Source organism: Stegostoma tigrinum, chromosome 39 (genome assembly GCF_030684315.1).
Source record: "Stegostoma tigrinum isolate sSteTig4 chromosome 39, sSteTig4.hap1, whole genome shotgun sequence".
Taxonomy (NCBI): domain Eukaryota; kingdom Metazoa; phylum Chordata; class Chondrichthyes; order Orectolobiformes; family Stegostomatidae; genus Stegostoma; species Stegostoma tigrinum.
The window spans coordinates 14,193,245-14,220,371 of NC_081392.1; the positions used below are offsets into that span (position 1 = coordinate 14,193,245).

At 47.5% G+C, this 27,127-nt stretch overlaps 1 protein-coding gene across 2 annotated transcripts in view; it reads left to right on the plus strand.

Moving 5' to 3' along the window:
- The first annotated feature begins 214 nt into the window (after positions 1–214).
- The window catches only part of ppp1r13l (protein phosphatase 1, regulatory subunit 13 like), a 45,915-nt gene continuing 19,002 nt past the window's right edge, over positions 215–27,127 (plus strand). Inside the window, exons 1-2 of one of the 2 annotated variants that reach the window (XM_048522207.2) lie at positions 215–296; positions 24,211–24,332. In XM_048522207.2, coding sequence (XP_048378164.2) covers positions 24,269–24,332 — 64 coding nt within the window. In that variant the 5' untranslated portion in view covers positions 215–296; positions 24,211–24,268. Of the gene's footprint in view, positions 297–22,588; positions 22,717–24,210; positions 24,333–27,127 lie in introns of those variants that run through there. The other variant, XM_048522205.2, reaches the window with a different exon arrangement.

The following is a 27,127-nucleotide window of genomic DNA, read 5'->3' on the forward strand; positions in this document are numbered from 1 at the left end:
TGCTTGGCCTGCTGTGTCCATACACCTTCACACCTTGTCATCCCAAATACTCCAGCATCTGCAGTCCCTACTATCTCTGGCAATGGAAGTGGTTGCTCTTCAAGGAGACGGAGAAGGACTACAACTCCCAGAGGGCATGGCGGCGCTGCGCCTGCGCACTGTGTGGGGCTGCCACCTGGAGGCAGCACCAGGTGGCGAGCAGTGGTGCGCCTGCGCGGGACGGGGTGTGCTGAGAAGTTTGCAGCGTTGGTGAAAAGTTTGAGAAAAGTTTTCCCGCTCGGGGCAAAAGAGGGAAGGTCAGCAAAAAATTTATAGATTTTTATTTCTTCTTTGAACCAAACCTTCCTCCCCACCCCTTTCTTTGTTTGCGCCTCAAGGGAGAGGGACAGAAAATCTGTAAGTGGTACTGAGATTAACATCACCCCCTCTCAATGGCAGTGCTGTCCCACCCCTGATTCTCTCTCAGTCTCGAAGTTGCTTTCTTTTGTGATTTTGCTCCTGCAGCCTCTCTCCTTGTCTTGACAGAGTGAGTATGGATGGTCCGATTTCCAGCTCTTCCTAAACTCCTCAGTTTTTTAGCTCCCATTGACCTCACCCATCTACGTTCCCACCCTAGGCTTGACTGCCAATGTCTCCCAGCCCCGCCGCTGGCTTCCCTCTTTACTCCCTCAGTGTAAAGTCCAATTCGTCTGAATTCTGTGGTGCCTCGTATACCCTACCCTGACCCCAACCGAAGCCAACCCTCCACCTGGTTCCTATCCCCCCCAGTTCACATCCCCTCCCCCCCCCAGTTCACATCCCCTCCCCCCCCCAGTTCACATCCCCTCCCCCCCCCAGTTCACATCCCCTCCCCCCCCCAGTTCACATCCCCTCCCCCCCCCAGTTCACATCCCCTCCCCCCCCCAGTTCACATCCCCTCCCCCCCCCAGTTCACATCCCCTCCCCCCAGCAGTGACCGGCCCTTTCCTCCTGCCCCTTCCCCCTGCACCTTCCAACCTGGCGTGCCCCCACCACCCCTTGCCCCCCCTCCGTTCCGGCTCCCCCACCCCACCCCTTGACCCTTCCGGCTCCCCACCCCCACCCCCACCCCCACCCCCAACCCCACCCCCAACCCCACCCCCAACCCCAACCCCAACCCCAACCCCACCCCCACCCCTTGACCCTTCCGGCTCCCCCACCCCACCCCTTGACCCTTCCGGCTCCCCCACCCCACCCCACCCCACCCCACCCCACCCCACCCCACCCCACCCCTTGACCCTTCCGGCTCCCCCACCCCACCCCACCCCACCCCTTGACCCTTCCGGCTCCCCCACCCCACCCCACCCCACCCCACCCCACCCCACCCCACCCCTTGACCCTTCCTTCTGCAGCCCCCCGCAACCTCTTGCCTCTCCCCTACCACCTCCACCCAGCACTCCCACTACCCCTCCCCCTCCAACCCTTTGTCCGAAGAATAGGAATGAGTCTGAATGCCGAAATATTTCTGGTTTTGTACTGTCTTAGAAGATCACATGATTGATCATTAACTCGATGCACTGATTAATCAATATATTGTGCTGCAGTGTATAAGTGACATCCTGACCATGATGAAATGTTCAGGTATTTTGATTATTTTTAAAGCATTTTTTTTCTGTGCTTTCCCCTTGTTCAGTGACATAGGCTTTATCCGAGCTATTGTAGCTTGTAATCGCCTTTGAATTGGTGTTGGGGGGTGGGGTTGCTGTCCTGTGTTGTAGAGATTTGTAGCTGTTGTTGATCCTGGGATTTAGTATTGGTCTCTGTGTGAGATCACAGCTGTGTTCCATCAAACATGGCAAGACTTGCCCTGGTTTCCAGCCTCCACCTTAAAAGCTCAGCCTCTGAGTTTGAAGCAAAACATAAACAGCAAACAGAGCACTGGAATTTAAACACGACACTGGGTGGGGTGGGGGGGGCGGTGGGTATGGCAGTGTGGTCGGGATCCTGCTCCTAATCGCCAAGAGTGAGTATGGATGGTCCAATTTCTAGCTCTTCCTAAACTCCTCCTCAGCTTCTTAGCTGCCATTGACTTCACCCATCTACTGTTACGTTGCCTGGCCTCTATTATTTTAGATTATTTTAGAACCCTCACCCATTAGTCTTTCCCTTGTGTCCCCTTCTCAACACAAGAATTTTGAATTCCTGGCTTTGATTTTTCTTTGGCCTCGCCTTCAGTCTATTCCATTCTTTCATTCTTTGATGGAATGAGGCCATTGTTGGCCTGGGCAGCATTTATTGTCTATCCCTAATTGCCCCAGAGGGCAGTTAAGCGTCAACCACATTGCTGTGGGTCTGGAGTCACCTGTAGGCCCGGACCAGGTAAGGATGGCAGTTTCCTTCCCTAAAGGACGTCAGTGAACCAGATGGGTTTTTCCAACAATCGATAATGGATTCATGGTTGGCATTAGTCACTTCATACCAGAGACAGTAAGAACTGCAGATGCTGGAGTCAGAGATAACACAGCAGACCAGGCAGCATCGGAGGACCAGGAAAACTGATGTTTCGGGTCCGGACCCTTTTTCTCTGAAGCCTCCTCCAGCCGTATATCACCACCCTACTCCCTTCTGGTCTTTGCCATCGATCAGTGCCTACCCTGTTCAGCGATAGTGACTGTGGCCTCGTGAAATGTGTTCAACACATTTTCATTTCCTGCTTGCAGTTTTTGCCCCCTTATTTAAAGAGGGACATGCTTGCAATGTGGAGGCCAGTTAGGGTGATGCCTGGGATGGATGGGTTAAGAAGAATGAGATGCAGTCTTATTAAAATATAAGGTTCTGACAGTCTTGATTGTAGGAGGCTGTTCCCACATGTCGGGTTTTAGACTATTCTATCATAGAATCCCTACAGTGCTGATAGAGGCTATTTGGCCCATTAAATCTGCACCCACCCTTGAAAGCATCCCACCCAGCCCCCCCACTCCATTCCCATAACTCCACATTTCCCATACCTAACCCAAATGCCTTGCACATCTGTGGGTACTTTGGGGGAAATTTAGCATGGTCAATCCACCTAGCTTGCACATCTTTGGGCTGTGGGAGGAAATCACAGCACCCGGAGGGAGCCCATGGAGACACAGGGAGAATGTCCGAACCTCACGTAGTCAGTCACCTGAGGGTGGAATTGAATCCAGGTCCCAGATGCTGTGAGGTAGCAGTGCAAACACTGTGCCGCTATCATGGAATGTAGATATAGCTAGGCGGGACCATTATTTTGTTACCTTTGAACTGAACGGTTTGTTAGGGTTGTTACTGAGTCACTTACATTGCTGTGGGTCTGAAGTTATATGTAGGCCAGACCAGGTAAGGGCTGTAAGATGCAGGAGCAGAAATAGGCCATTCAGCCCATCAAAGCTGTTTCACCATTCAGTGCGGTCGTGGTGAATCTGATAATCCTCAACTCCAGTTTCCTGCCTTTTGCTCGCATCTCTTGATTCCTGTACTGATTGAAAATCTATGTGTCTGAGCTTTGAATATCTTGAATGACATGGCCGCTGCAGCCCTCTCTGTAAAGAATTCCACAGATCCACTTCCTTCTCAGAAAAGAAATTGTTCCTGATCCCTGTCGTTAAGGAATGACCCCTTATTCTGAGGTTATACTCTCTGGTCAAGCAGCCTAATAAACTTCTATGTTTCAGTAGGGTTCCCTCTCATTATTCTAAATTTCAATCTGTTCTACACTTCTGAAAGGACACCTCCTGCATACTTGGGATCAACTTAGTGAATCTTCACTGGATACCTCCGTTATGAGTATATTACGGCAGATTTCCTTCACTAAAAGACATTAGTGAACCAGATTGGTTTTGCAACAATTGACAGTCATTGTAGTGGTCACCATCGCTGACACTGTCCTTGGTTTATTGCATTTAAATTCCACCCATGCCCCTAGATTATTAGCTCGGGCCGGATTGCTGGTGCAGCAATTATAGAGTGATAAAAACCGAAATGATGCTGTAAATCAGAAACAAAAGTGGAGATTGCTGGAAAAGCTCAGCAGGTCTGGTAACATCTGCTGAGAGAAGTCAGTTAATGTTTTGGGTTGCGTGTCCCTTCCTTATGGAGACAGTAGGAACTGCAGATGCTGGAGAATCTGAGATAACAAGGTTTGGAGCTGGATGAACACAGCAGGCCAAGCAGCATCAGAGGAGCAGGAAGGCTGACATTTCGGGTCTAGACCCTCCATTTTCTGAAGAAGGCTCTAGATCCAAAACGTTACCTTATTATCCCTTCCTTATAGAGTCATATTTGCACAAAAATACAAGGATACCCTGTCTTCCACAAGTTATGGCACCAGAAATATCTATCTAAGATCCAGAAGAGGAGCTTGTAGTCCCAGTAAGCCATGCCCTCCATCCTGACAAGCTCTGAATGGTGCATGAGTCATTGGATACAGTTGATGCTGGGGTTGACAGATTGATTGATTGGCAAGGGAGTTGAAAGTTGTGAGGGACAGGCAGAACATGGTGTTGAGATCACTTGTTGACTAGATTAGCAGGTGTTGAATATAGCCATTGCTGGGTAGGCTGAGAGATAATCTAAGAGTTGGGTGGAGGTAACGTTTCCACTTCTGCAGGAAACCTAAAGTGGCAGCCAGGAATTTTAATTTTTTTTCTTTATTCATTCATGGGCTGAGGGCGTCACTGGCCAGGCAGCATTTATTGCCCATCCCTAATTACCCAGATGGCAGTTCAGAGTCAACCACATTGCTGTGGGTCACATGTAGGCCAGACCAGGTAAGGATGGCAGTTTCCTTCCCTGAAGGACATTAGTGAACCAGATGGGATTTTCCCAACAATCGATAATGGATTCACGGTCATCATTAGATTCTTAATTCCAGATATTTATTGAATTCAAATTCCACCATCTGCCGTGGCGGGATTTGAATCCAGGTCCCTAGAATGTTATCTGGGTCTCTGGTTTAGTCCAGTGATAATACCACGAGGCCATCATCTCCCCAAGGCCAATGACCAGTAATAAATCCTAGAAAGAACTTTGCGCAAACAGCGACTGTAGAACACTCAACAACCACAGGGGACAAATTTAAAGCAAATAAATGCTTGGCTCACCTGGGGGAAATACTTGTTTACATGCTGAGTGGCTCAGGCCTGGAATACACTGCCTGAGAGGGTGGTAGAGGCAGATTCAATCGTAGCTTTCAAAAGGAAATTGGATGTATGACTGGCTCAGTGGTGATTGTGAAATTATTATCGATTGTTTTAAGAAATACCCATCAGGTTCACTAATGTCCTTTAGGGAAGGAAATCTGCCAACCTGACCTACCTGAGACTCTAGACCACAGCAATGTGGTTGACTGTTAGTAAGGTCATTCAGCCCCTCGAGCTGTCCTGTCATTCGAAAAAATCGTGGTTGATCTGGTTAAATTCTTAAATCTGTATTCCTGCCCACCCCTGTCTTCTGTCCAAATGCATTTTGATCTTTAACATGCCACGTAAGCTTCATGCTGTGACAAGATGCCAATCTTCAGTGGCAAACAAGTAGCTCGGTGGTTAGCACTGCTGCCTGATAGCACCAGCGTCCCAGGTTTGATTCCACCCTCGCGCGACTGTCTGTGCGGAGTTTGCACGATCTCCCTGTGTTTGCAGCATGGGTTTCCTGCGGGTGCTCTGGTTTCCTCCCACAGTCCAAAGCTGTCAGGTTAGGTTGGATTGGCCATTAGTAAATACAGAGTTACAGAGATAGAGTAGAGGGTATAGGTCTGAGTAGGATGCCCTTTGGGGATTGCATACTTGATGGGCTGAATAGCCTCTATCTGCACTGTAGGTATTCTGTGGTTTTATTGTCTGCCGTGCTGTCCCTCCCTCTTTCCCAACTCACCTTGCCCATATGCAGTGTGGGTCCACCAGCTCTAGTGAGTGTTTCAGATGTTAAAGTGCCAGCCTGAAAGTTGAGGGTAGTGGGTATGGCGTTCCCTCCAAGGTGTGTGTGTGTGTGTGTGTGTGTGTGTGTGTGTGTGTGTGAGTGAGAGAGACTTATAAAGAGCGTGAGACAAGGTATTGGGTGCATGAATGGAAGGGTTTAGGGGGCTATGGGCTAAATGCTAGCAAATGGGACTGGATTAATAGAGGATATCTGCTCGGCATGGATGAATTGGACATAAGGGTCTGATTCCATGCTCTATTTGGGAGCTTAATGTTACCACATGGGTCCCCCATATCTTGTTTCACACTTATAAGATCCTGAGGTGGTTACATGGCTGAATGGGTCATTCCTGTTGTGCAAGTTGAAAAATAAAGGCGTCCCGTTTAAGACGGATTTTCTTTCCCTGTGAGTGCCATGAGTCCTCGAGACTCTTCTGCAGAGAGCAGTGGAGGCGGGGGTTATTGAATATTTCTAAGGTAGTACTAGATTCTTGACAAAGGAGTATGGGAGCGGGCAGGAAGGAGGTGAGAGTAGGTTGCTGGAAATGTGCAGTTGCCGACAGCTTGAGATGGCTGTAGTCGTCACCAATGGCAGAGCAGGCTGTCCCAAGTCAGCTGCTCCTTATTCGTGTGTCTGTACGTTGTAGGAAAAAAGCACAGGTGCATTTAAGGAGCAGAAATAGGGAGAAGTGAAAGCGTAGGGGAAGCACTGGTGAGTGAGACTCTGTTGATGGAGAGAGGTGGGTGAGGATCGTGTGAATAAGAGTGTGTATATAATTTTGAAGAGCGGTGTCATTTGTAGTCAAGTGATGAAGCCATTTCTCTCGCGTTGAGGTGCAACAAATGGTTATAGGGTGGACAGCCAGATTACCTGTGATAGTTGGCCAGTTAATCTGCCTTTGGTCTCTGGGATGCATTGCTTGTGAGAGTTCTAGACACAGATTCAGTTGTGGTGTCCAACAAGGGGATTGTGCCATTGTCTCAACAACAATTGCAGAGCTATGGGGAGGAGGAACTAGATGAATTGCTCCTGCAGTGGAACAGCACAGATGCGGAGCTGAGTTGCTGTCTCCTGTGCTGTAACCATTCTATTCAACAGAAACTTGCAAGAACTGGTTGGGATGATTGACCTGACATTGACCAGATGCAATTCAATATGTCACAGTGATGTTGGTTTTTCCTGTCCCTTTCAGCATCGTAGAATCTCTACAGTGTAGATGGAGGCCATTCAGCCCATCGAGTCTGCACCAACCCTCCGAAGAGCATGCCACCCTATCCCATAACCCTGTACTTGTCACAGTTAACTTAACCCACCCTAACCTGCACATGCCTGGGCACAACAGGGCAATATAGCACGGCCAAACCACCCTAACCTGCAAGTCCCTGGGCACTATGGGCAATTTAGCATGGCCAATACACCCTAACCAGCACATCCCTGGGCACTATGGGTAATTTAGCACGGCCAATCCACCCTAACCCGCACATCCCTGAGCACTATGGGTAATTTAGCACGGCCGATCCACCCTAACCTGCACATCCCTGGGCACTATGGGTAATTTAGCACGGCCAATACACCCTAACCAGCACATCCCTGGGCACTATGGGTAATTTAGCATGGCCAATACACCCTAACCAGCACATCCCTGGGCACTATGGGTAATTTAGCACAGCCAATCCACCCTAACCTGCACATCCCTGGGCACTATGGGTAATTTAGCACGGCCAAACCACCCTAACCTGCACATCCCTGGGCACTATGGGTAATTTAGCACGGCCCATCCACCCTAACCTGCACATCCCTGGGCACTGTGGGTAATTTAGCACAGCCAATCCACCCTAACCTGCACATCCCTGGGCACTATGGGTAATTTAGCACGGCCAAACCACCCTAACCTGCACATCCCTGGGCACTATGGGTAATTTAGCACGGCCCATCCACCCTAACCTGTACATCCCTGGGCACTATGGGTAATTTCTCATGGCCAATCCACCCTAACCTACACATCCCTGGGCACTATGGGTAATTTAGCATGGCCAATCCACCCTAACCTACACATCCCTGGGCACTATGGGTAATTTAGCATGGCCAATCCACCCTAACCTGCACATCCCTGGGCACTATGGATAATTTAGCACGGCCAACCCACCCTAACCTGCACATCCCTGGGCTCAACAGGGCAATTCAGCATGGCCAATCCACGCTAACCTGCATTTCTTTGGACTGTGGGAGGAAACCCACACAGACACAGGGAGAATGTGCAAACTCCACACAGACAGTCACTCAAGGGTGGAATCTAACCCTAGTCCATGGTACTGCGAGGCAGCCGTGCTAACCACTGGTTTGGAAGATGTCCAGGATCAAGCTGCCAATGTTGACATGCCCTACCCTGATGACATTTTAGTGGTAGGAGAATGTTTTAACCTGTTTGAAGTTTTGCAATGACTCAGTTTGTGCAGTTATTAGTTACTTTCATCATCCTAAGAGAGAACAATGTTTTCATCTGTGCCAGGTCCTTGTTGTTCACACCTTGTGACAGCTGTGCGGCTTCTTTTCTGTTGTGCTGCAGGGAGTTTTAATGTGAGTTTGGATTAAATCACAAAGGAGGGTGTGTATCATTATCTGAAATATATCAAAGAACTGCAGATCCTGAAAATGTGAAACGATAGCAGAAATTGCTGGAGACACTCAGCAGGTCTGGAAGAAAACAGGCGTGTAAAATTTTCCCAAATGTTTCTATATTTGGGAACCTGAGTCCTAGTTGAGAATTCTCTTAAGAGTAGCATACAGATTCACTTGACAGTTAAGAAAGGCAATTGCAATGTTAGCATTCAATAGAAGAGCAGGGATGTAGTGCCAAGGCTACGTAAGGCTCTGGGTCAGATCACATTCGTAATATTGAGTAATATTAGGCTGTCAATCTAAAGGAAAGATGTACTGGCCTCGGAAGACATGAAGGCCTCATCAAATGAAGTCACTGGGTCTGTACTGAATGGAGTTAAGAAGGATGGAGGGTGTTTCTGATTAAAGTACTGAGAGGCCTGGATAGAGTGGATGTGGAGAAGATGTTTCTATCAGTAGGATAGACTGCACCACGAGCCTGAGAGTGAAGGGTGACCCGTGAGAACTGAGATTAGGAATCTCTTCAGACAGAGGGCGGTTAATCTATGGAGTTCTTTGTGCAGTGGACTGTGGAGGCCAAGGCATTGAGTGTATTTAAGGCAGAGATAAAATGATCCTTGATCAGTAAGGGAATCAAAAATTACAGGGAAAAAGCAGGAAAGTGGGCTTGAGAAACACATCAACCATGATTGGATGGTGGAGCAGTCTCAATGGGCTGATTGGCCTAATTCTGCTCCTATATCTTATTGCCTTCCCTAAAGGTGTATTAGAGAACTAACTAGACTGTCAACAGTCAGAAAACAAAATCGTTTCATGGTCATTAATAGAATATTCCAGATTTTCTGGTGAATTCAATATCTGCTATAGCTGAACTTAACTAAGCCCCCAGAACATTCCCTGGGTCAGTACTCTAATAGTCTAGAGATGCTGTCTCCTCCCAACTCTTGTAACTGTTAGGAATCTCTACCTTGTCACCCCCTCAAATTTTCTTTCTACTGAGGACAGAGACTGACTTGCACATCTTTTTCAAATCTGGTCAGGATCATAGTTCTTGATAATAAAATATGAGGCTGGATGAACACAGCAGGCCCAGCAGCATCTCAGGAGCACAAAAGCTGACGTTTCGGGCCTAGACCCTTCATCAGAAAGGGGGATGGGGTGAGGGTTCTGGAATAAATAGGGAGAGAGGGGGAGGCGGACCGAAGATGGAGAGAAAAGAAGATAGGTGGAGAGGAGAGTATAGGTGGGGAGGTAGGGAGGGGATAGGTCAGTCCAGGGAAGACGGACAGGTCAAGGAGGTGGGATGAGGTTAGTAGGTAGGAGACGGAGGTGCGGCTTGGGGTGGGAGGAAGAACAGGTTAGGGAGGCAGAGACAGGCTGGACTGGTTTTGGGATGCAGTGGGGGGAGGGGACGAACTGGGCTGGTTTAGGGATGCGGTGGGGGAAGGGGAGATTTTGAAGCTGGTGAAGTCCACATTGATACCATTGGGCTGCAGTTCCCATTATCACAGGATCATAGTTCTTTTTGTTTTCCCCCTTTCAATTTATTTGAAAGGGGATTTTAAAATTCTCTATGGCTTGTCAAGGTTAGATAAATATTGACCAGAGACTGAGAGCTCACCTGTAATATGATGCCCATCTGAAAGGGCGGTGATTTAATGTTCACCCTGAAGACAGTACCTGTGACAGTATGGCACTCCCTCCACATTGCACTGGATCATCAGCCTGGCTTTTTACTCCAAAGGAGCAGGATTTGAACTCACCTTGACTCAAGGTGAGATTGCTAATCATTGACCAGTGGTGGTGTATGGCTCACATCTTTGGGAATGCAACTTCAGGAGAATTGGCAAGTCAGCAAATCCTTTGCCTTTTTTTGCATCTGACTGTGCTAGGGAGTGTCGCTTTTTTTTAAAAAGTGAGGCTGTGAGATGCCTCAGGGCAAGTCAAACCTTGTGGGTAATGCCGACTGTGGGAAATGTAGCACAAGTGAAGATCCAGCCGTGTAACGCTGGGAGATTTTATCCTTTCTCCTCTTCCAGTAGCTGTTGACCCTGAGCCCTAATAGTGTTTACAAACCTACCCTGCCCTAGCGCAGTGTGCAGGACCTCCGAAAGCAACATCACGGGCCCTAATGCTAAAAACCACTGTCAATCGATAAGTGTTCAGTCTGGAAGGAGGCTTGAGGATAGAGATCTGGAGAGGTAGCTGTCAGCAGGGGTGCAGAGTGCCACGTCTTTCCCCGGATTCCCAGTGGATGGAAGTGCAACATTCAATGGCGTCACCATCACTGAACTCCCTCCCACCCCCCACCCCCCGAGTCAACATCTATGGATATCTCCACTGGCCAGAAACTGAACTGGGCCAGGCATGTCAATATCGCGGCTGCGCCATCAGGTCAGAGACTGGGAATTCTGTGTAGAGCAACTTGCCTCTTGTCTCTTCAGAGCACTCTGTGTGTGAATTTGTACCACCATGGACTACAGTGGTTCAAGATGTCAGCTCACTGCTGCGTTGTGTGAGGAGAGATTGGTTCACTTGGCCATCTATTCTATAGAGTTTAGAAGGATGGGGAGGGATCTGATTGAAATGTGTAAAATTTTAACACAGCTGGACAGACTAGAGATAATGGGAACTGCAGATGCTGGAAATCCAAGATAACAAAGTGTGGAGCTGGATGAACATTGCAGGCCAAGCAGCATCTTAGGAGCATAAAAGCTGACGTTTCAGGCCTAGACCCTTCATCAGAAAAGGATCAGACAGATTAGATGCAGCGAGGGTGTTACCCCTGTTTGGGAAGTATAGAACCAAGTATGGGATATGGGATGTGCCATTAGGGACTGAGATGAAAAAACATCTCTTCACTCAAAACTAGTGGAATTCTGTACTGAGGAAGGCTGTGGAGACCAGCTCCTTGAATTCATTGAAGAAAGACATTGGTAGATTTTTAGATATTTCAATCAAGAGGTAGATTAAGTGGAAATATTGCTTTGAGATAGAGGATGACGTCCTGATTTTTACATTTCTCCAGTGCATTTAAGGATGGGCATCAAATGCTGACTTTGCCAGTGATGACCTCATTCCAAAACTAAATTGTAACAAAATATGTTTAAACTTTCCCACCCATAGAATACATCGCAAAAGGTTTTAGTCAAACAGAAAAGCACTTTTCAGAGGCAGGGCAGTGAATACTGGGAACACGCTACTCTGGCCAGGCTGAAGGTCAAATGGAAAATGAAAAAATTGAGGTAGACAGCTGAATGTGTCAGTACAGTGGAATTGAAATGACTAAATGGTTTTATTTCTTTGATGTTGGTACGAGGATATATCTGTTGCTGGCTGATCACTGTTTATAGCCTTTGAGAAGGTGATGATGACTTGAATCTATTTTGAGCCACTGCAATCCATGTGATGCAGGTTCTTCTTTCTCATCCCGTTCTTTCTTGCCCCCCTCCTCCTCCCGCCACTGGTCTCTTTACCTTATGCCCCCACCACTAGTGATGACCCCCCCCCCCGCCGACTCTCTCCTCCTTCCCCACCTCTTCGTCCCTACCCTCTTCCACACAGACGTGCGCACTGTGCTGTTAGGGAAAGGATTGTGATCCCATAACAGTAGATGAGATGCGCACTGTGTATACTCCAGTCAAGTTGAAGGAACAAGTTTGACAGGCTAAAAGGGCTGTGAATAGCTCAGCTTTTGAACATGAGGCTCGTCAGCAGAGAACCAGCTTTGAGTTTCGGTGCCTGCCAATTTGTGCGAAGAGTGCAAACTGAGAACAGAGATGCCTTGGGGGTGAGGGAGGTGTGTCGGGGGTGGGGGGGCGGGTGTACCTGTCAGGCTAGGCTAATTAACCCATCTACCCCTCGGGAATATTGATACCAACAATTAAAATACAGTAGTGTTGACATTCATAGCTCTCCCATTGACTGGTGAATGTGCAGTGTGCACTGGGTTGACAAGGCAATGACTTTAATTGCGTGCTGCTGTATCAGTCTTTTGCCTGTTTCTAATGAGGATCTAGAATAGAATTTGAGCATAGGCTCCCTGCTTGCGTAACATTTTTGATGTTGGAGGGTGGGGCATTGCTGCATTGCCGTTTGAATGTGTTAATTACTTTGGTAAGAGATCTTTGGCACAAAGGTAAACTGAGCTTGGTGGGAATCACAAATGGATACTCTGGCCCAGAGCTCCCTGCGTTATTGTGATGATGATTAAACGTGGAATGGTCAACTGAGCCGCCTCCTCCTCCATGGTGAACCACCATACCTCAGGTAAAGGAAGAGGTTGAGAAGGAGAGAACTAAAACGGAAGCTGCTGGAAAAACTCAACTGGTCTGGCAGCATCTGTGAAGAAAAAAATAATCAGGTTAATGTTTCAGGCCGGGTGACCCTTAGATCTGATCTGGTTTTATCTTCACAGATGCTGCCAGGCCTGCTGAGCTTTTCAGGCAACTTTTGATTCTGTTCCTGATTTCCAGCATCCACAGTTTTTTTGGTTTTGGTTGAGAAGGAGAGTCCTTCATTGTAACCTCAACCAGTATTGGGAAATGAACCCACGCTGTTGGCATCACTCGGCAATGCAAACCAACCATGCTGCCAACTGAGCTAAATCACTATGAATAGCGACATTTGGATTCTAACATTGTGTGCAAATTTGTGAGAGTTATTACTTTACAATGAAGAATGTGGAACATACAATTTTGAGGTCTGTTACCCCTGTTCTTGCAAGCTCAAGTTTGGTTATGTAGCCTCACTCACTAGCATTGTAGATTATGGTTGGACCTTTCACAAATCCCAAAGTTGGTAGCCATTGACATGGTTGCTTTTCCTTTTGTAATGCACCCTTCCAGGACTTATACACTTTCTAATTGTTGTATTGCAAAGGTTAAAGTAGAACAGTTTACTTAATGTTTAATGTCCTACCTCTTTCACACATAGTGTCCAGACTCAACAAGGTGTGGATAAAACGTGAAAAGATGCTCATTTTTAATTTTCAAGTGCAAGCTAATCTCCTTTGGCACTGCTCATTGCAATTACCTTGGAACTGGAGCATGACTGTGATATTTACCTAAGCTGAAACCCTTTTGCTGCTTATAAGTTTGTCAGCTATGGCTGTCAGGATAACGATCTTGCAGACACGTCACAAGGTGGTGGTTTCAAGGTCCATGATGTGGAATTAATCATGTGATCCACAGCAGTACCAAGGGAGTGCTATATTATTTAAGGTGCCATCTTTTGGATGAGATGCTGAATCGTGATCCCTCTCTGCCCCTCCAGATGAAGATAAGATCTCCTGCCAGTTTCCTAGCTGAGTGAGAAAGATCCCCCGATGTCAAGAGCCAATGTTTATCCCTTGCGCAGTACAACTAAAACAGATCGTCTGACAGTAATCACATCAGAGAGATGTAAAGCACACAAACAGACCATTGGGTCCAATTGTCCAGGCTGACCAGATATCCTTAATTAATCTGGTCCCATTTGCCAGCATTTGGCCCATATCCCCCCTAAAACCTTCCTATTCATGTCCCCATCCAGATCCCTTTTAAATGCTGTAACTGTACCAGCCTCCTCCACTTCCTCTTGCAGCTCATTCCATACACGCACCACCCTCTGTGAGAAAAAGTTGCCCCTTAGGTTCCCTTTATATCTTTTCCCTGTCTCTCTAAACCTATCCCTTCTAGTTTGCATTCCCCTTCCCTAGTGGAAAAAGCCTTGAATATTCACCCTATCCATGCCCCTCATGATTTTATAAACCTCTATAAGGTCACCCCTCAGCCTCCGATGCTCCAGGGAAAATGGCCCCAGCCTATTCAGCCTCTCCCTGTAGCTCAAACCCTCCAACCCCGGCAACATGCTCATAGATCTTTTCTGACCCCTTTCAAGTTTCACAGCAACATTCCTGTAGAAGGTAGACCAGAACTGACGGTATTCCAAACGTGGCACATTTTGATTTGTGGGAGCTCTCTATGCACAAATTGCTGCCACAGTTCCTAAATTACAATAGTGACTGCGCTCCACAAGGTATTTAATTAGCTGTAGAGTGCTGAAGGAGATCTTCATTATGTGGTGCAGTAAAAGGTGCTTTATCAATGAAGCCTTCACCTTGTTTTAGTAGTGGTTTCTTTTCTATTTTGTAATCAGCATAAATGAGGATTCATGGTTGAGGGGAGGCAGTTTTTAGATTGGTACGTGCGGTGGTCTGTATTATGATGATAAATCAGAGGACTGATAATGACAAATTCATTAAACAGATAGAAAGAAAAATGCGTTAGGGAAGGAGTTCCAGGATTTTGGTCCATTGATACTGATGGATACTGATCTGTTTCCAAGTCAGGATGGTGATGGAGATCTTGCGGGGCATGGCGTTCCCATGCATCTGCTGACCTTGTCCTTCTAGATGGAGTTGGTCGTGGGTTTGGAAGATGCTGTCTAAGGAGCTTTGGTGAGATACTATGCTGCATCTTGTAGAATGCTAGCATTGTATATCAGCAGTGATGGGGCTGTGACATGAATGATGTCTAGCTTCCTGAATGTTGGAGCTGCACTCATCCAGGCAAGTGGGGAATATTCCCTCACACTCCTGACTAATGCATTGTAGGTGATGGACAGGCTCTGAGGAGTCGGGAGGTGAGTTATTTGCTCCTAGCCTCTGATCTGCCGTTGTAGCCACAGTAGTAATTATAACTAGTCCAGCTTAGTTTCAGGCCAGCGATGTCCCCCAGGTTTTAATAGTGGTAACACTATTGGATGGGCAGTGTGCAGACTAGAGATTCCTGTTTCACAAACTAGTATGTTAATCCATCTTTGGCAAACTGAACGAAGGGATCTTCATTATGCTCAGGTAAAAACAGAAAGAACTGCGGATGCTGTAGATCAGGAACCAAAATATTTGCTGGAAAAGCTCAGCAGGTCTGGCAGCATCTGTGAAGGAAAAAATAGAGTTAACATTTCGGGTCCGGTGACCCTTCCTCAGAACTGAGAACTAAGAACTGACTGGAAAAGTTTCCTCTGTTTTTTTTCCCCTTTTACAGATGCTGCCAGACCTACTGAGCTTTTCCAGCAACTTTGTTTCTGTTCATTATGCCCAGGATCTGGTTCCATCTCACCATCGGCTTTGCTGTTTGTAATGCCACCTTCTCACCACCTCTCCCTTCTGAGCAGCCCCCAGATTAAGCGAGTAGGGGGAGGGAAGAGGAGACCCTGTGGGTCAGAGGTTTTCAAGAAGGTTATTAGGATTCGGACAAAGATTATTCGGACAAAGTCCATCAGAAATTAAACCTGAATTGAAGGTCGTGGGGTTGTGGTAATGCAACTGGAGTCCCATGCAAATGCCCTGAGGGACGTACGTTCAAATCCCACCAGAGCTGCTGGTGGGATTTATATTCCGTGATTATGCACAATCGATTTAACAAAAATCAGGGAATTGAAATCCAGTCTCTGTGATGGTGACCGTGAGACTGTCGCCAATAGTTTTTGGGGAAGAAGATGGTCTGATTCACTGTGGGGGTGTGTGGGGGGGCGGTGGGGGTGGGGGTGCGTGGGGGAAGGGTGAGATTAGGCTGTTGAGTTCGATGATCAGTCATGATGGTGAGTGGTGTAGCAGGCTTGAGGAGTAGAATGGCCTACTCCTGTTCCTATCTTCTATGTTTCAAATGTCGTTTAGGGAAGGAGATCAACCGTCCTTACCTGGTCTGACCAATACATGTGACTCCAGACCCACAGCAATATGGTTGACTCTTGATTGGCCTCATAAAACAGCCCTACCAAGGCAGTCAGTTAGGGACAGGAAAAGGTTTTTGGCCTTGCCCAGTGACACCCACATCCCGATAAAAGCTTAGAAATGGTGTGACACGGTGTGGAATTTGACCTGAATGTATCAGAGCTATAAAAACAGAACTTGCTGGAAAAGCTCAGCAGGTCTGGCAGCATCTGTGAACATTTCGGGTCCAGTGACCCTTCAGAGCTGATTGCCTGTGTATCTGAAGGGTAATTGTGAGGGATTTGTTTTTGTACTTTAACGTTGTGCTTGTTCATTCTGTTCATTAGAGGGAGAATAAAGGCCAATTTCATTTTGATTGGCCAGAGTTCAACCTGTGTTGGGTGGTCACAGCTACTGAATAGAGGCTCAGAAATTTCCAAACATTTACATCACCAGTATTGGTGTGAAACTGTGCCACTGATCATGACAGGGCTTGTTACAACTTCACCGCGAAACTATAATGAATTAAGTTGTCAATTAGGACATTGTGCACTTTGACTTTTGTAACTCCGTTTCCTCTTGAATTCATGGGATGTGTGTCTCTGATGTCAGCCAGGACAACAGTGAAATGGAAAATGCCTCGTTGGTTGTGTGCTTATGACCTGGGTCTAAACGAAGGAAAGGTCATTTTTTCACGGTCTCCAGTTCAGTACTTTACACAAAAAAGAGGGACAATGCTTTCAGGAGTGATGGAAACCAGATTGTAGAGGGTGGAAAGAAATCCAGATTGTCTAGTGGAACAGGAACCAAGATGCACAAGACTTTTAATGGAGCGTTTATTGACTCTTATCAGTCTAGCAGCTTTTATACAATATCAACAAATCCTAGCAGTCTTCTGCTGGGATATTTTCTCACCAGAGATGTAATTGTGCACCACTGGATCAGGTGGGACGATGCCGTCTGTCCCGGAGATTGGGGACGATGCCGTCTGTCCCGGAGATTGGGGGCAATACCAATGCACCACAGAGCCCTTAGGATTTTTTTTAAAAAAGACTATTTTCTCATCAACCTGTTCAGTGATGCTATCACACGTCTCTGGAACAGAATGGGACTTCAACTTCAGGATTAAGTTCTATATTACCTTGAATCAAGAGCGCAATCAAATAAGTTGGGATGTTCTACTCCAGTGAAGTGTGAACTGATCCAGACTTCACTCTGTGTTGATAAAAGTTGAAATAAAGTCCACTGTAAAACTACATGGCTCTCTGTGCCTCTGTAGATTTTGTAGTTTTTAATTTTTAAAAATTCTTCCATGGGCTGTGAGCATTGCTGGCTAGGCTGTTAGTAACCACCCATCTATAATTACCCTGGAGAAGGTGGTGCTAATAAGCTGGTGCCTTGTACCGCTGGAGTCCTTAGACTGTAGGAACACCCACCATGCTGTTAGGGAAGACTGTCCTCAACTTTAACCCAGTGACGCTGAAGGAACAGTGATCCGTTTTCAAGTCAGGATCTGAATGGCTGGGAGAAGAGCCTGCACCTTGGTGATGTTCTCATGTATCTGCTACTATTGTCCTTCAAGATGGTAATGGTTGTGGATTTGGAAGGTGCTATCAATGCAGCCTTGACACTTTGCTGCAGTGCATCTTGTAGAAGGTACAAACTACTGATGTGCGTTGGTGGTGGAGGGAGTAGGATGTTTGTGGATGTGGTGCCAATCAAGAGGGGGCTGCTTTGTCCTGGATGATGTTGAGCTTCTCGAGTGTTATTGAAGCTGCCCTTGTGATAGTGGCCAGGCTTTCAGGAGTCAGGAGGTGAGTTATGCAATATTCCTAACCTCTGACCTACTCTTATAGCTGCAGTATGTATGCAATTGGTTCTGTAATCCATGGAGATTTCTGAGTGTTGCTGATGGGCGATTCAGTGATGGATGGTAATGTCATTGAACATTGAGGGAAGATGATTAGAATCTCTCTTGTAGGTGGTCATTGCCTGGTACTTGTGTGTGCAGTCTGTCCTTTGTCACTTCAGTCTAAACCTGAATATTGTTCTGGTCTTGCTGTAGCTGAGCACTGCCTGATTCAGCATCTTGCGTGTTACAAATTCAACATGGGAGAGGGGAGCATGTGAAACAAAAAGAAAGCTTGTTCTGCGGGGGATGTCATTCGTCTGAAATATTGAATGCCTGCCTTAATACTCATTCTTGATCAGTCTTGCCAACAGATTAAATGGAAAAGACTCTATGAACTAAGCATTACAATTTGAACTGAGAACGCTTGGGGCGTGATGCCACACCTTGTGTATTAGAAATCTTTGTTTACACCATTAGTGATGAATGCAGTAAAATAACCTAAACGTTGTGAAACATTGAGAGCTGGATAGGGGTAGGAAAGTTAATGGGTATGAATGTAACTCAAAAGTTCTGATGCTGGTATTTCTCTAGGTTGCATGTTTATGGAATTAATCATGCCCACGTGAATTGAGCTCTACTTCTCTGGGCTTCTAACCAGTAGCAAATTGTTCAATTTGCCCACGTAGGCAACAGAGATCTGGTGGCACAGTGGGCAGTGAAACTGCTTTTGGACCAGAAGCTCCAGCACTTGGGTCAAGGAAGATACACTTGCAATGCAGCCAAAAGAGCTGATTATCAATCTATGAATCTCTCCTGATGGGCACTAATGCAGGCAGTAGGGATGAGAGATTCCTGGTCAGACACATGATGGCAGTACTGTCCAAATAGGCAACATTTGGGCTTCTGGGCCCGTCCACTCCAGACCGGCCACTACATCCCTTCCTCCCCTAACTTCTTGTCAGTGGAGAATGTGACATCGTGGAAGACTGTAGGCCAGAGCTGGGACTCTTGGCAAGGCAGCAGCCTGGCCAGGCTGGGGAATCCAAGGGTCTCCTGGTTGCGGTGGGCCCACAGCAGGGACTCCTGGCTTTCAGTGTGGCAGCAGGTCCTGGTTGTGGGAGGTCTGGAACCAGGGACTCCTGGGAAGGGCAACCAGGGCCCTGGCGGTGGGTCGTGCATGGGGCCCCAGCAACAGAGATGCTACTCGAAGAGTGGCAACTCCACTGGTGGGTCAGGCACAGGTGTTGGAGGAGTAGCAGTGCAGGAATTGTTGGTCGGCTGGCTCAGAACTCATGGCAGAACAAAGATGGGCTCCCTTTCTGTTTTATCTTTTTGTTCTTAAACTATTCAAAATCGGTTGTGGTGACAGTTGAAGGTTTTTGCTGTGTTCTTTTTTAACCCGTGTTGCTTGTTGTAGAGTACAAGTGAGAATAAATCATCATCCCTTCTTGATGAAGGGAAGATTAGAGCTCCAGATGACAATGTGCAGAAGTGATTGGTTGCCACCCTGAGTCTTGAGTCAGTTTTTAATGCCAACACAGTGGGAGCTATTGGAAGGGTTCTGGACCATAGACGTTCTCCACAACGACCACAAGTTTTGCCTCATAACAGAACAGAATGTGAATTGCACTGGGGGTGTCTGCAGCGAGATTTGAACCATGTCCCCAGCGCATGAGCCTGGCCCTCTGGATTTCTGCACCGATGACATTGCTGTTTACTTCAGGCCAGCTACAAAGATGAAGATCAAAACCAGGAACTGCAGAGGAATCAAAGTTTCAAAGACAGCCCAAAGAACTGCAGATTCTATAAATCAGAAACCAAAACAGAAGTTGCTGGTCTGGCAGTATCTGTGGAGAGAAATCAGTTAATGTTTCGGGCCCAGTGCCCAATCTTCAGAATGGGTGACTCACAGTTGTTGGCTCTAGGTGGAGCCACCACATTCCTGACTTTCACACTCTTTCGCGCCCCCCCCCCACAAACACCCCCCACCCCCGACCCTGACCCCGTCAAACACTGAGAATATTCTGCTTCTGTCTGGGGCAGGTCATCATCCGCACATTTTTTGTCTCATTTTCATTCTAGAGTTGACGGTGTTGCTTTCTCGGCCAGCATGTGTTGCCCATCCCTAATCTGAGGGTGAGAGTCAGCCACATTGCTGTGGGTCTGGAGTCACGTGTAGGCCAGACCGGGTAAGGATGGCAGTTTCCTTCCCTAAAGGGCATTAGTGAACCAGATGGTGTTTCCCCTCCCCAACAATTGGTAATAGTTTCATGGCCATCATCAGAATCTTAATTCAGATTATTTTATTGAATTTAAGTTCCACCATCTGTGCTGGGATTCAAACCTGGGTCCCCAGAACATTAGCTGGCTCTCTGGATTAACAGTCCAGTGATAATGCCACTGGGCCGTCATCTCTCCTTTTTAACTGGCAGCATCTTGTTGCCAGTCAACTGAATGCACCAATTCAAATCAGGAGCCATCTACTGGAGGAAGGTTCATCAGGGTACATTGTCTGGATCAAGGAATCAGAAAGGTGGAAAGATTGTTCTTTATTTTAAAAATTCACTCCTCAGATCTGGGTATTACTGGCTGAGCCAGAATTTCTTGTACATCCCTCGTTGCCCCTTGAGAAATTGGTGGTGATCTGCCTTGAGCAGCACTGAAGGACTGGTGATGTATTTCTAGGTTGGAATGATGAGTGTTTTGGATGAGAGACGGTATTTCCACATATCTGCCCTTGTCCTTCTGGATGGATGTGGCTGTGGGTTTGGAAAGTGCAGTCCAGGATGTCTTGGTGTGTTCCTGCAGTGCATCTTGCAGACGGTACAGGCTGCTGCTACTGAGGGAGAGATTTTGTCCTTGGGACAAACCCTATGGAATGGCAGGCTCAGAACTACAGCGAACATCTTATTAACTGGCACAAATGGGACCTGGAGTGCACCTGTTGGTCAAATATCCCAGCTAATCAAGAGGTCCGCAAAACAGCAGCACAGCACGGTGCCTCAGTGGTTAGCACTGCCCTCTCATGGCGCCCAGGTTCGATTCCACCCTCAGGGTGACTGTCTGTGTGGAGTTTGCACATTCTCCCTGTGTCTGTGTGGGTTTCCTCCGGGTGCTCCGGTTTCCCCCCACAACCCAAAGATGTGCAGGTTAGGGTGGATTGGCCATGCTAAATTGCCCCGTAGTGCCCAGGGTGAGGTGGATTAGTCATGGGAAATACAGGGTTACAGTGGTGGGAGGGGTGGTGGTGAGTCTGGGTGGGATGATTTTAGGAGAGTCAGCGTGGACTTGTGGGTTGAATGGCCTGTTTCCGTACTGCAGGGATTCTACACAAAACCTGGCCAAGTGAAGCTTCAATGCATCAACAAGCCTCAAAATCATGTTAGAAACATCAACACACCTTCTCAAACCAACGTAAAAGCACAGAATGTAACCGAAATGTAATGCAGGGACTTGTATTTAAGCGTAAATGAGGCGCTGGTTGAAACGAAATTTGCTGCAGCATAGTTAGTGGTCCTTGCTAATCCAGTCCAGGACAAACCAGGGCCTGACTGAGGCCAAGCCTCAGCCTTGGGACCTCACTAAGAAGCCCTTGTATTTGTGATGAGATAAACAAAGCTTTGCTTTACAGAAGAGGGATGGTCTAATCGTCTTTAATTCAGTGAATGAGGAGGGTGTCACTTGGCTTTGGTCACTCAGCTAAGTAAAGACAAAGCCACTGCCCCATGCACTGTCAGCACTCCCAGCGTGTCTATCTTGGAGGAGGTCAATTACTGCAGATTCTGGGATCTGTGCTGGCGATCACAGCAGCATCCGTGGAGAGAAAGCAAGTTCAGGTTTGCTGCCTAGATGACTCTTCGTTGAAGCTGACATGAAGTGTGGAGGGGATGTACTCCCACCATGTCCTCCCTCTCCTCCCCCACCCCTGTTAGACATAATACAGTGTGAAGTCCTGATGAAGGGTCCCGACCCGCAACGTTGACTCTCCTGCTCCTCTGGTGCTGCCTGGCCTGCTGTGTTCATCCAGCTCCATACTGTTGTCTCTGACTCCAGGTTCTCGCTATCTCTGGCAGTTAGACACACCGTTGTTCTGTCATTCCCATCACTTAATCTGAACATCAACATGCTATCTCTTCCCCGCGCGCCCCCCCCCCCAACAAAGCGCTGCAAACCTCACCCCCTCGTTGCTTATATACTGACCCCTTCACGTCAGCTCTGATGAAGACTCCAGGCATTAGCATGCTGTCTCTCCATGGATGCTGTCTGACTCTCTGTGGTCTCCAGCAATTTTGTATTGTATTTCTTGAAATTGGAGTATTGTGAAACAGTAGTGCGAGTGGCTGCACCCCTCTTATTTTCTATCTGCCTCTCTCTACGCACATCCAGCAATCTGAGGGAACAATGGGAGTGACATACTCGCCTAGAAATATCGGCTGACTCAATCGTAACCAGGGAACGCTGGGTGTGTCCAGCCAGTAGAATATATAGGCCCTTCTCGCAAGCAGCTTCATGTCAGTGAGGTTCACACTTCAGCAACAAGCAGCTCCCTGCCCTCAGACGCTGAGTCTTGTCCTTCCAAGGAGGTTCTGCCAAGCGTGCTCAATAACCAATTCCACGCACCCTTTACCTACCAGTTCACAAGAGTCTCCATGTTGTAAGTAGTAGCAGATTCCTTGTGTTTTGAGAAAAATGCTTAAGAGCATAGTTGGTTGTCAACAAGTTCGTGTTTTTTTTCCCCTCCCTAATTGGTGTGCGTGGCTTTTGTCCAGATCTGTTCTGAATCCAGATGTTTCACATTACTGTTGTTTCTGTCTCCTTTGATTATTTTGTGGTGTTGAAGAGGCCCCCACAGGCCCCTATTTAGACAGTGAGTAGCAGACATTCTCTGGGAAGAGAATTATTTCTGACAGCAGGGCACCACAGAGCACTTAATTTTGATTTTTTTTAATTGAGGCATAGCCTGTGATTGTAACTTAAGAACGCCACAGTCCGTTCATGCATAGCAAGATTCCGCAGGCATCTGGAAGCAGCTACTGACAAACTGTTTTTGTTGGCATTATTGATGGGGGTACAGGGTATTGGCCCAGGATATTGGTGTGACACGGTGGCTCAGTGGTTAGCACTGCAGCCTCACAGCGCCGGGGACCCAGGTTCGATTCCACCCTCAGGTGTCTGTCTGTGCGGAGTTTGCACGTTCTCCCTGTGTCTGTGGGGGTTTCCTCCGGGTGCTCCGGTTTCCTCCCACAGTCCAAAGATGTGCAGGTTAGGGTGGATTGGCCGTGCTAAATTACCCCCATAGTGTCCAGGGATACGCAGGCTAGGGTGGATTAGTCTTGAGACATGCAGGGTTACAGGCATATAGGACTGGGTGGGATGGTCCCTGAAGGGTCACTGTGGACTCAGTGGGCTGAATGGCCTGCTTCCACACTGTAGAGATCTATATTAAAAAGTGCATTCTCTCTTCTTCACTTCTCCCCCTCCCCCAACAAAAGACACAGCTAAGTATGTTTCAGAGATTGTAGGAACTGCAGATGCTGGAGAATCTGAGATAACAAGGTGTGGAGCTGGATGAACACAGCAGGCCAAGCAGCATCATAAGAGCAGGAAAGCTGGTGTTTCAGGTCTAGACCCTCCTTCAGATTTTTCACTGGACTATGAGCTGGATTGTACCTGGAGTGGGTTTTGAACTGTCTGATTCTGGGATGAGAGTGCGATCCACAAAGCTGTGGCTGAAATGTTCGGTGCCCAGGGTACTCCAGCACAGAGTGTGATTCACCCAGAAATTGTGTGGCAGTAGACTACATGTCATGAGGGGAGCGCTCTGGCAACATTCGGGCGCATTGTGTCCTGGAGCTGTGGACAGTGACGGTGAGATCTCCAACCTTCCCTCCAACGAGCAGTGACCAGGCACGCCTCCCAGTCTTACTGCAGCTGATTGGTGCTTGTCAGGTGGATTCGCACGTTGATGCTCGACCCATTTTGAGGGTCCCGTTATGAGGTCTCCTTCCTTGGCCGTCATGTCCTGGAGTGGGGCTCGAACCCAGAGGTCCTGGATCAGAGGCAGGGATGCTACCCGTTGCGCCACAGAACCCCTGAAGCATTTTGCATGTGATGTGTGTGGCTCACGTGTTTCTGCTTTCGATTTCAGGGTCTCTGTGTTATTGGATCAGCTGTGCCCCAGCAGCACACTTTACGCTCCCAGAAGGATGACAGATGAACAGTTTGACGTTGGCCCACCACCATTGAGCAATATCTACCAAACCTTGTCAGGTAAGTCTGGGATGAATGGACCTAACAAGCCCACTGCTGTATCAGTGTGTGGTCTGAGTGCAGGAAAGGTGGAAGTACCTCAGTTCAAGGTGATGGTTAGCAGAATTTGTTGCTGCCTCATGACAGGTTTTAGACACCTACCTTTTCTTTTAGATGTTGAATCCTTACCCATTCCTTTCCTTATGACCCTCCTTCTGGACCTTGAGTGTGGCTGACAGTCCTCCTTCACTAGTGCACCTGGTCGGTTGACTGTGGGGGGCATCACAGCCACTCCTGTTGTACCTCCAAACAGTGGAGTGATTCAGTAGGTAATGGGAACTGCAGATGTTGGAGAATCTGAGATAATGAAGTGTGGAGCTGGATGGACACAGCAGGCCAAGCAGCATCTCAGGAGCACAAAAGCTGACGTTTCGGGCCTAGACCCATCTTCAGAGAGCAGGTCTAGGCCCGAAACGTCAGCTTTTGAGCTCCTGAGATGCTGCTTGGTCTGCTGTGTTTATCCAGCTCCACACTTCGTTGTCAGTGATTCAGTAGGCTCTGGTTAGCGAGCGCTCAGTATTGGCACCAAGGCTTTCGCATTCCGCTCTTGGATTCTTTGCGCACACAATGCCCACGATGGAGCTGTACACTCTTAGTCTCTTCAGTAAATATCTTGTAACATTGTCTGGATACACTCTTTACCCAGAGGTAATGTTAAGGGGACCATTGGCTCCCATTCTCGCGTTGCCTTTCACTCTTTGTAACCCCTCTTGACAGTGGGGCGTGGGTGACTTTACCAGAAGGCCGTATAGACAAGGGGAAGTGGTGACACTGTGATGTCCATAGGACTACTTCAATTCCCATAGCAGATGGTGAAATTTTTGAGTTCAGTACAAAGATGCTGGAGGGTTTGAGCTATAGGGAGAGGCTGAATAGCCTGGGGCTATTTTCCCTGCAACGTCAGAAGAGCAACTTTTTCACCCAGAGGGTGGTGCATGTATGGAATGAGCTGCTAGAGGAAGTGGTGGAGGCTGGTACAGTTACAGCATTTAAAAGGCATCTGGATGGGTATGTGAATAGGAAGGGTTTAGAGGGATATGGGCCAAATGCTGGCAAATGGGACTAGGTTAGAATGGGATATCTGGTCAGCCTGGACGAGTTGGACCAAAGGGTCTGTTTCCATGCATTGCTGTGAAAATAAGAATGGCAACAGCCTTCAATTGTGAAAGGGCATCTTGACCTGAAACCTTAATTTTGCTTCTCACTCTGTAGGTGCTGCCTGACCTACTCAGTATTTTCAACATTTAAACATTTTTCAGCCTCTGATGCTTTTCAAAACCATGGTCAGAAGTCACGTGACACTGGGTTAGGGTCCCACAGGTTTATTTGAAATCACAAGCTTTCGTAGAGCTGCTCCTTCGCCTGGTGAAGTCTTCACCTTACACAGTGCGCCGAAAGCTGGTGCTTTCAAACAAACCTATTGGACTGTAACCTGGTGCCGTTTGGCTTCTGACTGTCCACCTCAGTCCAACACCGGCACCTCCATTTCAAAATTGTGCCATGTGAGAGAGAGCTTTTTGCGCTGAGATCTCCTCGCGCACTGGCAGATATTGTTCTGTTTGCAAGCTCTCTGCAACGCAGTCAGAGCTTTAAATATATGCTGTCAGGTTAAATGCAACAAATGTGTGATGCCCTTGGCCTTGATTGTCTTTCACAATCTCCCTTTGTGTACTTAAAAGCTTTATAATCTCCTACAATTAATACAACTGTATTACATTTATTGCTCAAACATTGCATTCTACAGTGTGTAATGGTATGCAGTTGATGCTGACCTTTTTGTTGAGGCCATTGTATGGTGGTGTGTGGGGAGTTGTGTGACTGAAATGCCCAACAATGTTACAAGACAAATTGTCGAAAAGACTGACTGTCTACAGCTCTGGAGTCACTGCCAGTTCTCGGGCTACCTCTGTCCACCCTCTCATTCCCTTCCTGGCACCGAGTTCTGGGAACGGGTGACTCCTTGAATGTGGGTCAACGTGCGGTACGTTTGCATCTGAGTTGCATGGCTCAGGGTTCAAGTCCCACGCTCCAGGGCTCAAGTGCAACAAACCAGGCTGATGCTCCCAGGCGCAGAGCTGAGAGACAACACTGCACCCTCTGAGGTCCTGCCTGATTTCTAAAGTAGTTACTGCCTTAAAGGGTTAACTGGGATCACGTAATTGGCTCCACCCATCAGGACATAAAGGGCTGATGCTGGAAGGAGCTTACCAGTTCTGTTGGTTTGTACTAGTTATTCTAACTTGTAAGGCCAGTTCTGATGCTAGGTCACGTGGCTATCGGTGTTGTGTGTTCACTGTTGGGTCAAACCTGATGCACTAGACTGTGATGTCACTCAGATGTTATGTACCTCGCTATCAAGCACTAAGGGATAAACCTAGTCCATCTGTTAGGATTAAAACTTGTTTCTGCTGAAGACCTTGTGCGGTTAATTACTAATACCATTCAGATTGATCAAAAGCAGAGAATCTATCCCACAGGATAGATCTGAGAAGGTTGAGGTGAACACAACCTCAGTATCACATACAGCTCTGTCTGTCTTGTAAAAACCAAAAAAAAATCCCTCTTTGCAGACGTGAAGGGGAATTCTCCCCATTTCCTGGCTGATACCTACTGCTTCGACAACCAACAAAAAAGCGTTTCAGTTCAGTTCAGTTCTGATGAAGGGTCACCGGACCCGAAACATTAAATCTGCTATTTCCATCACAAATGCTGCCAGACCTGCTGAACTTTTCCACAAACTTTGTTTTTGTTCCTGA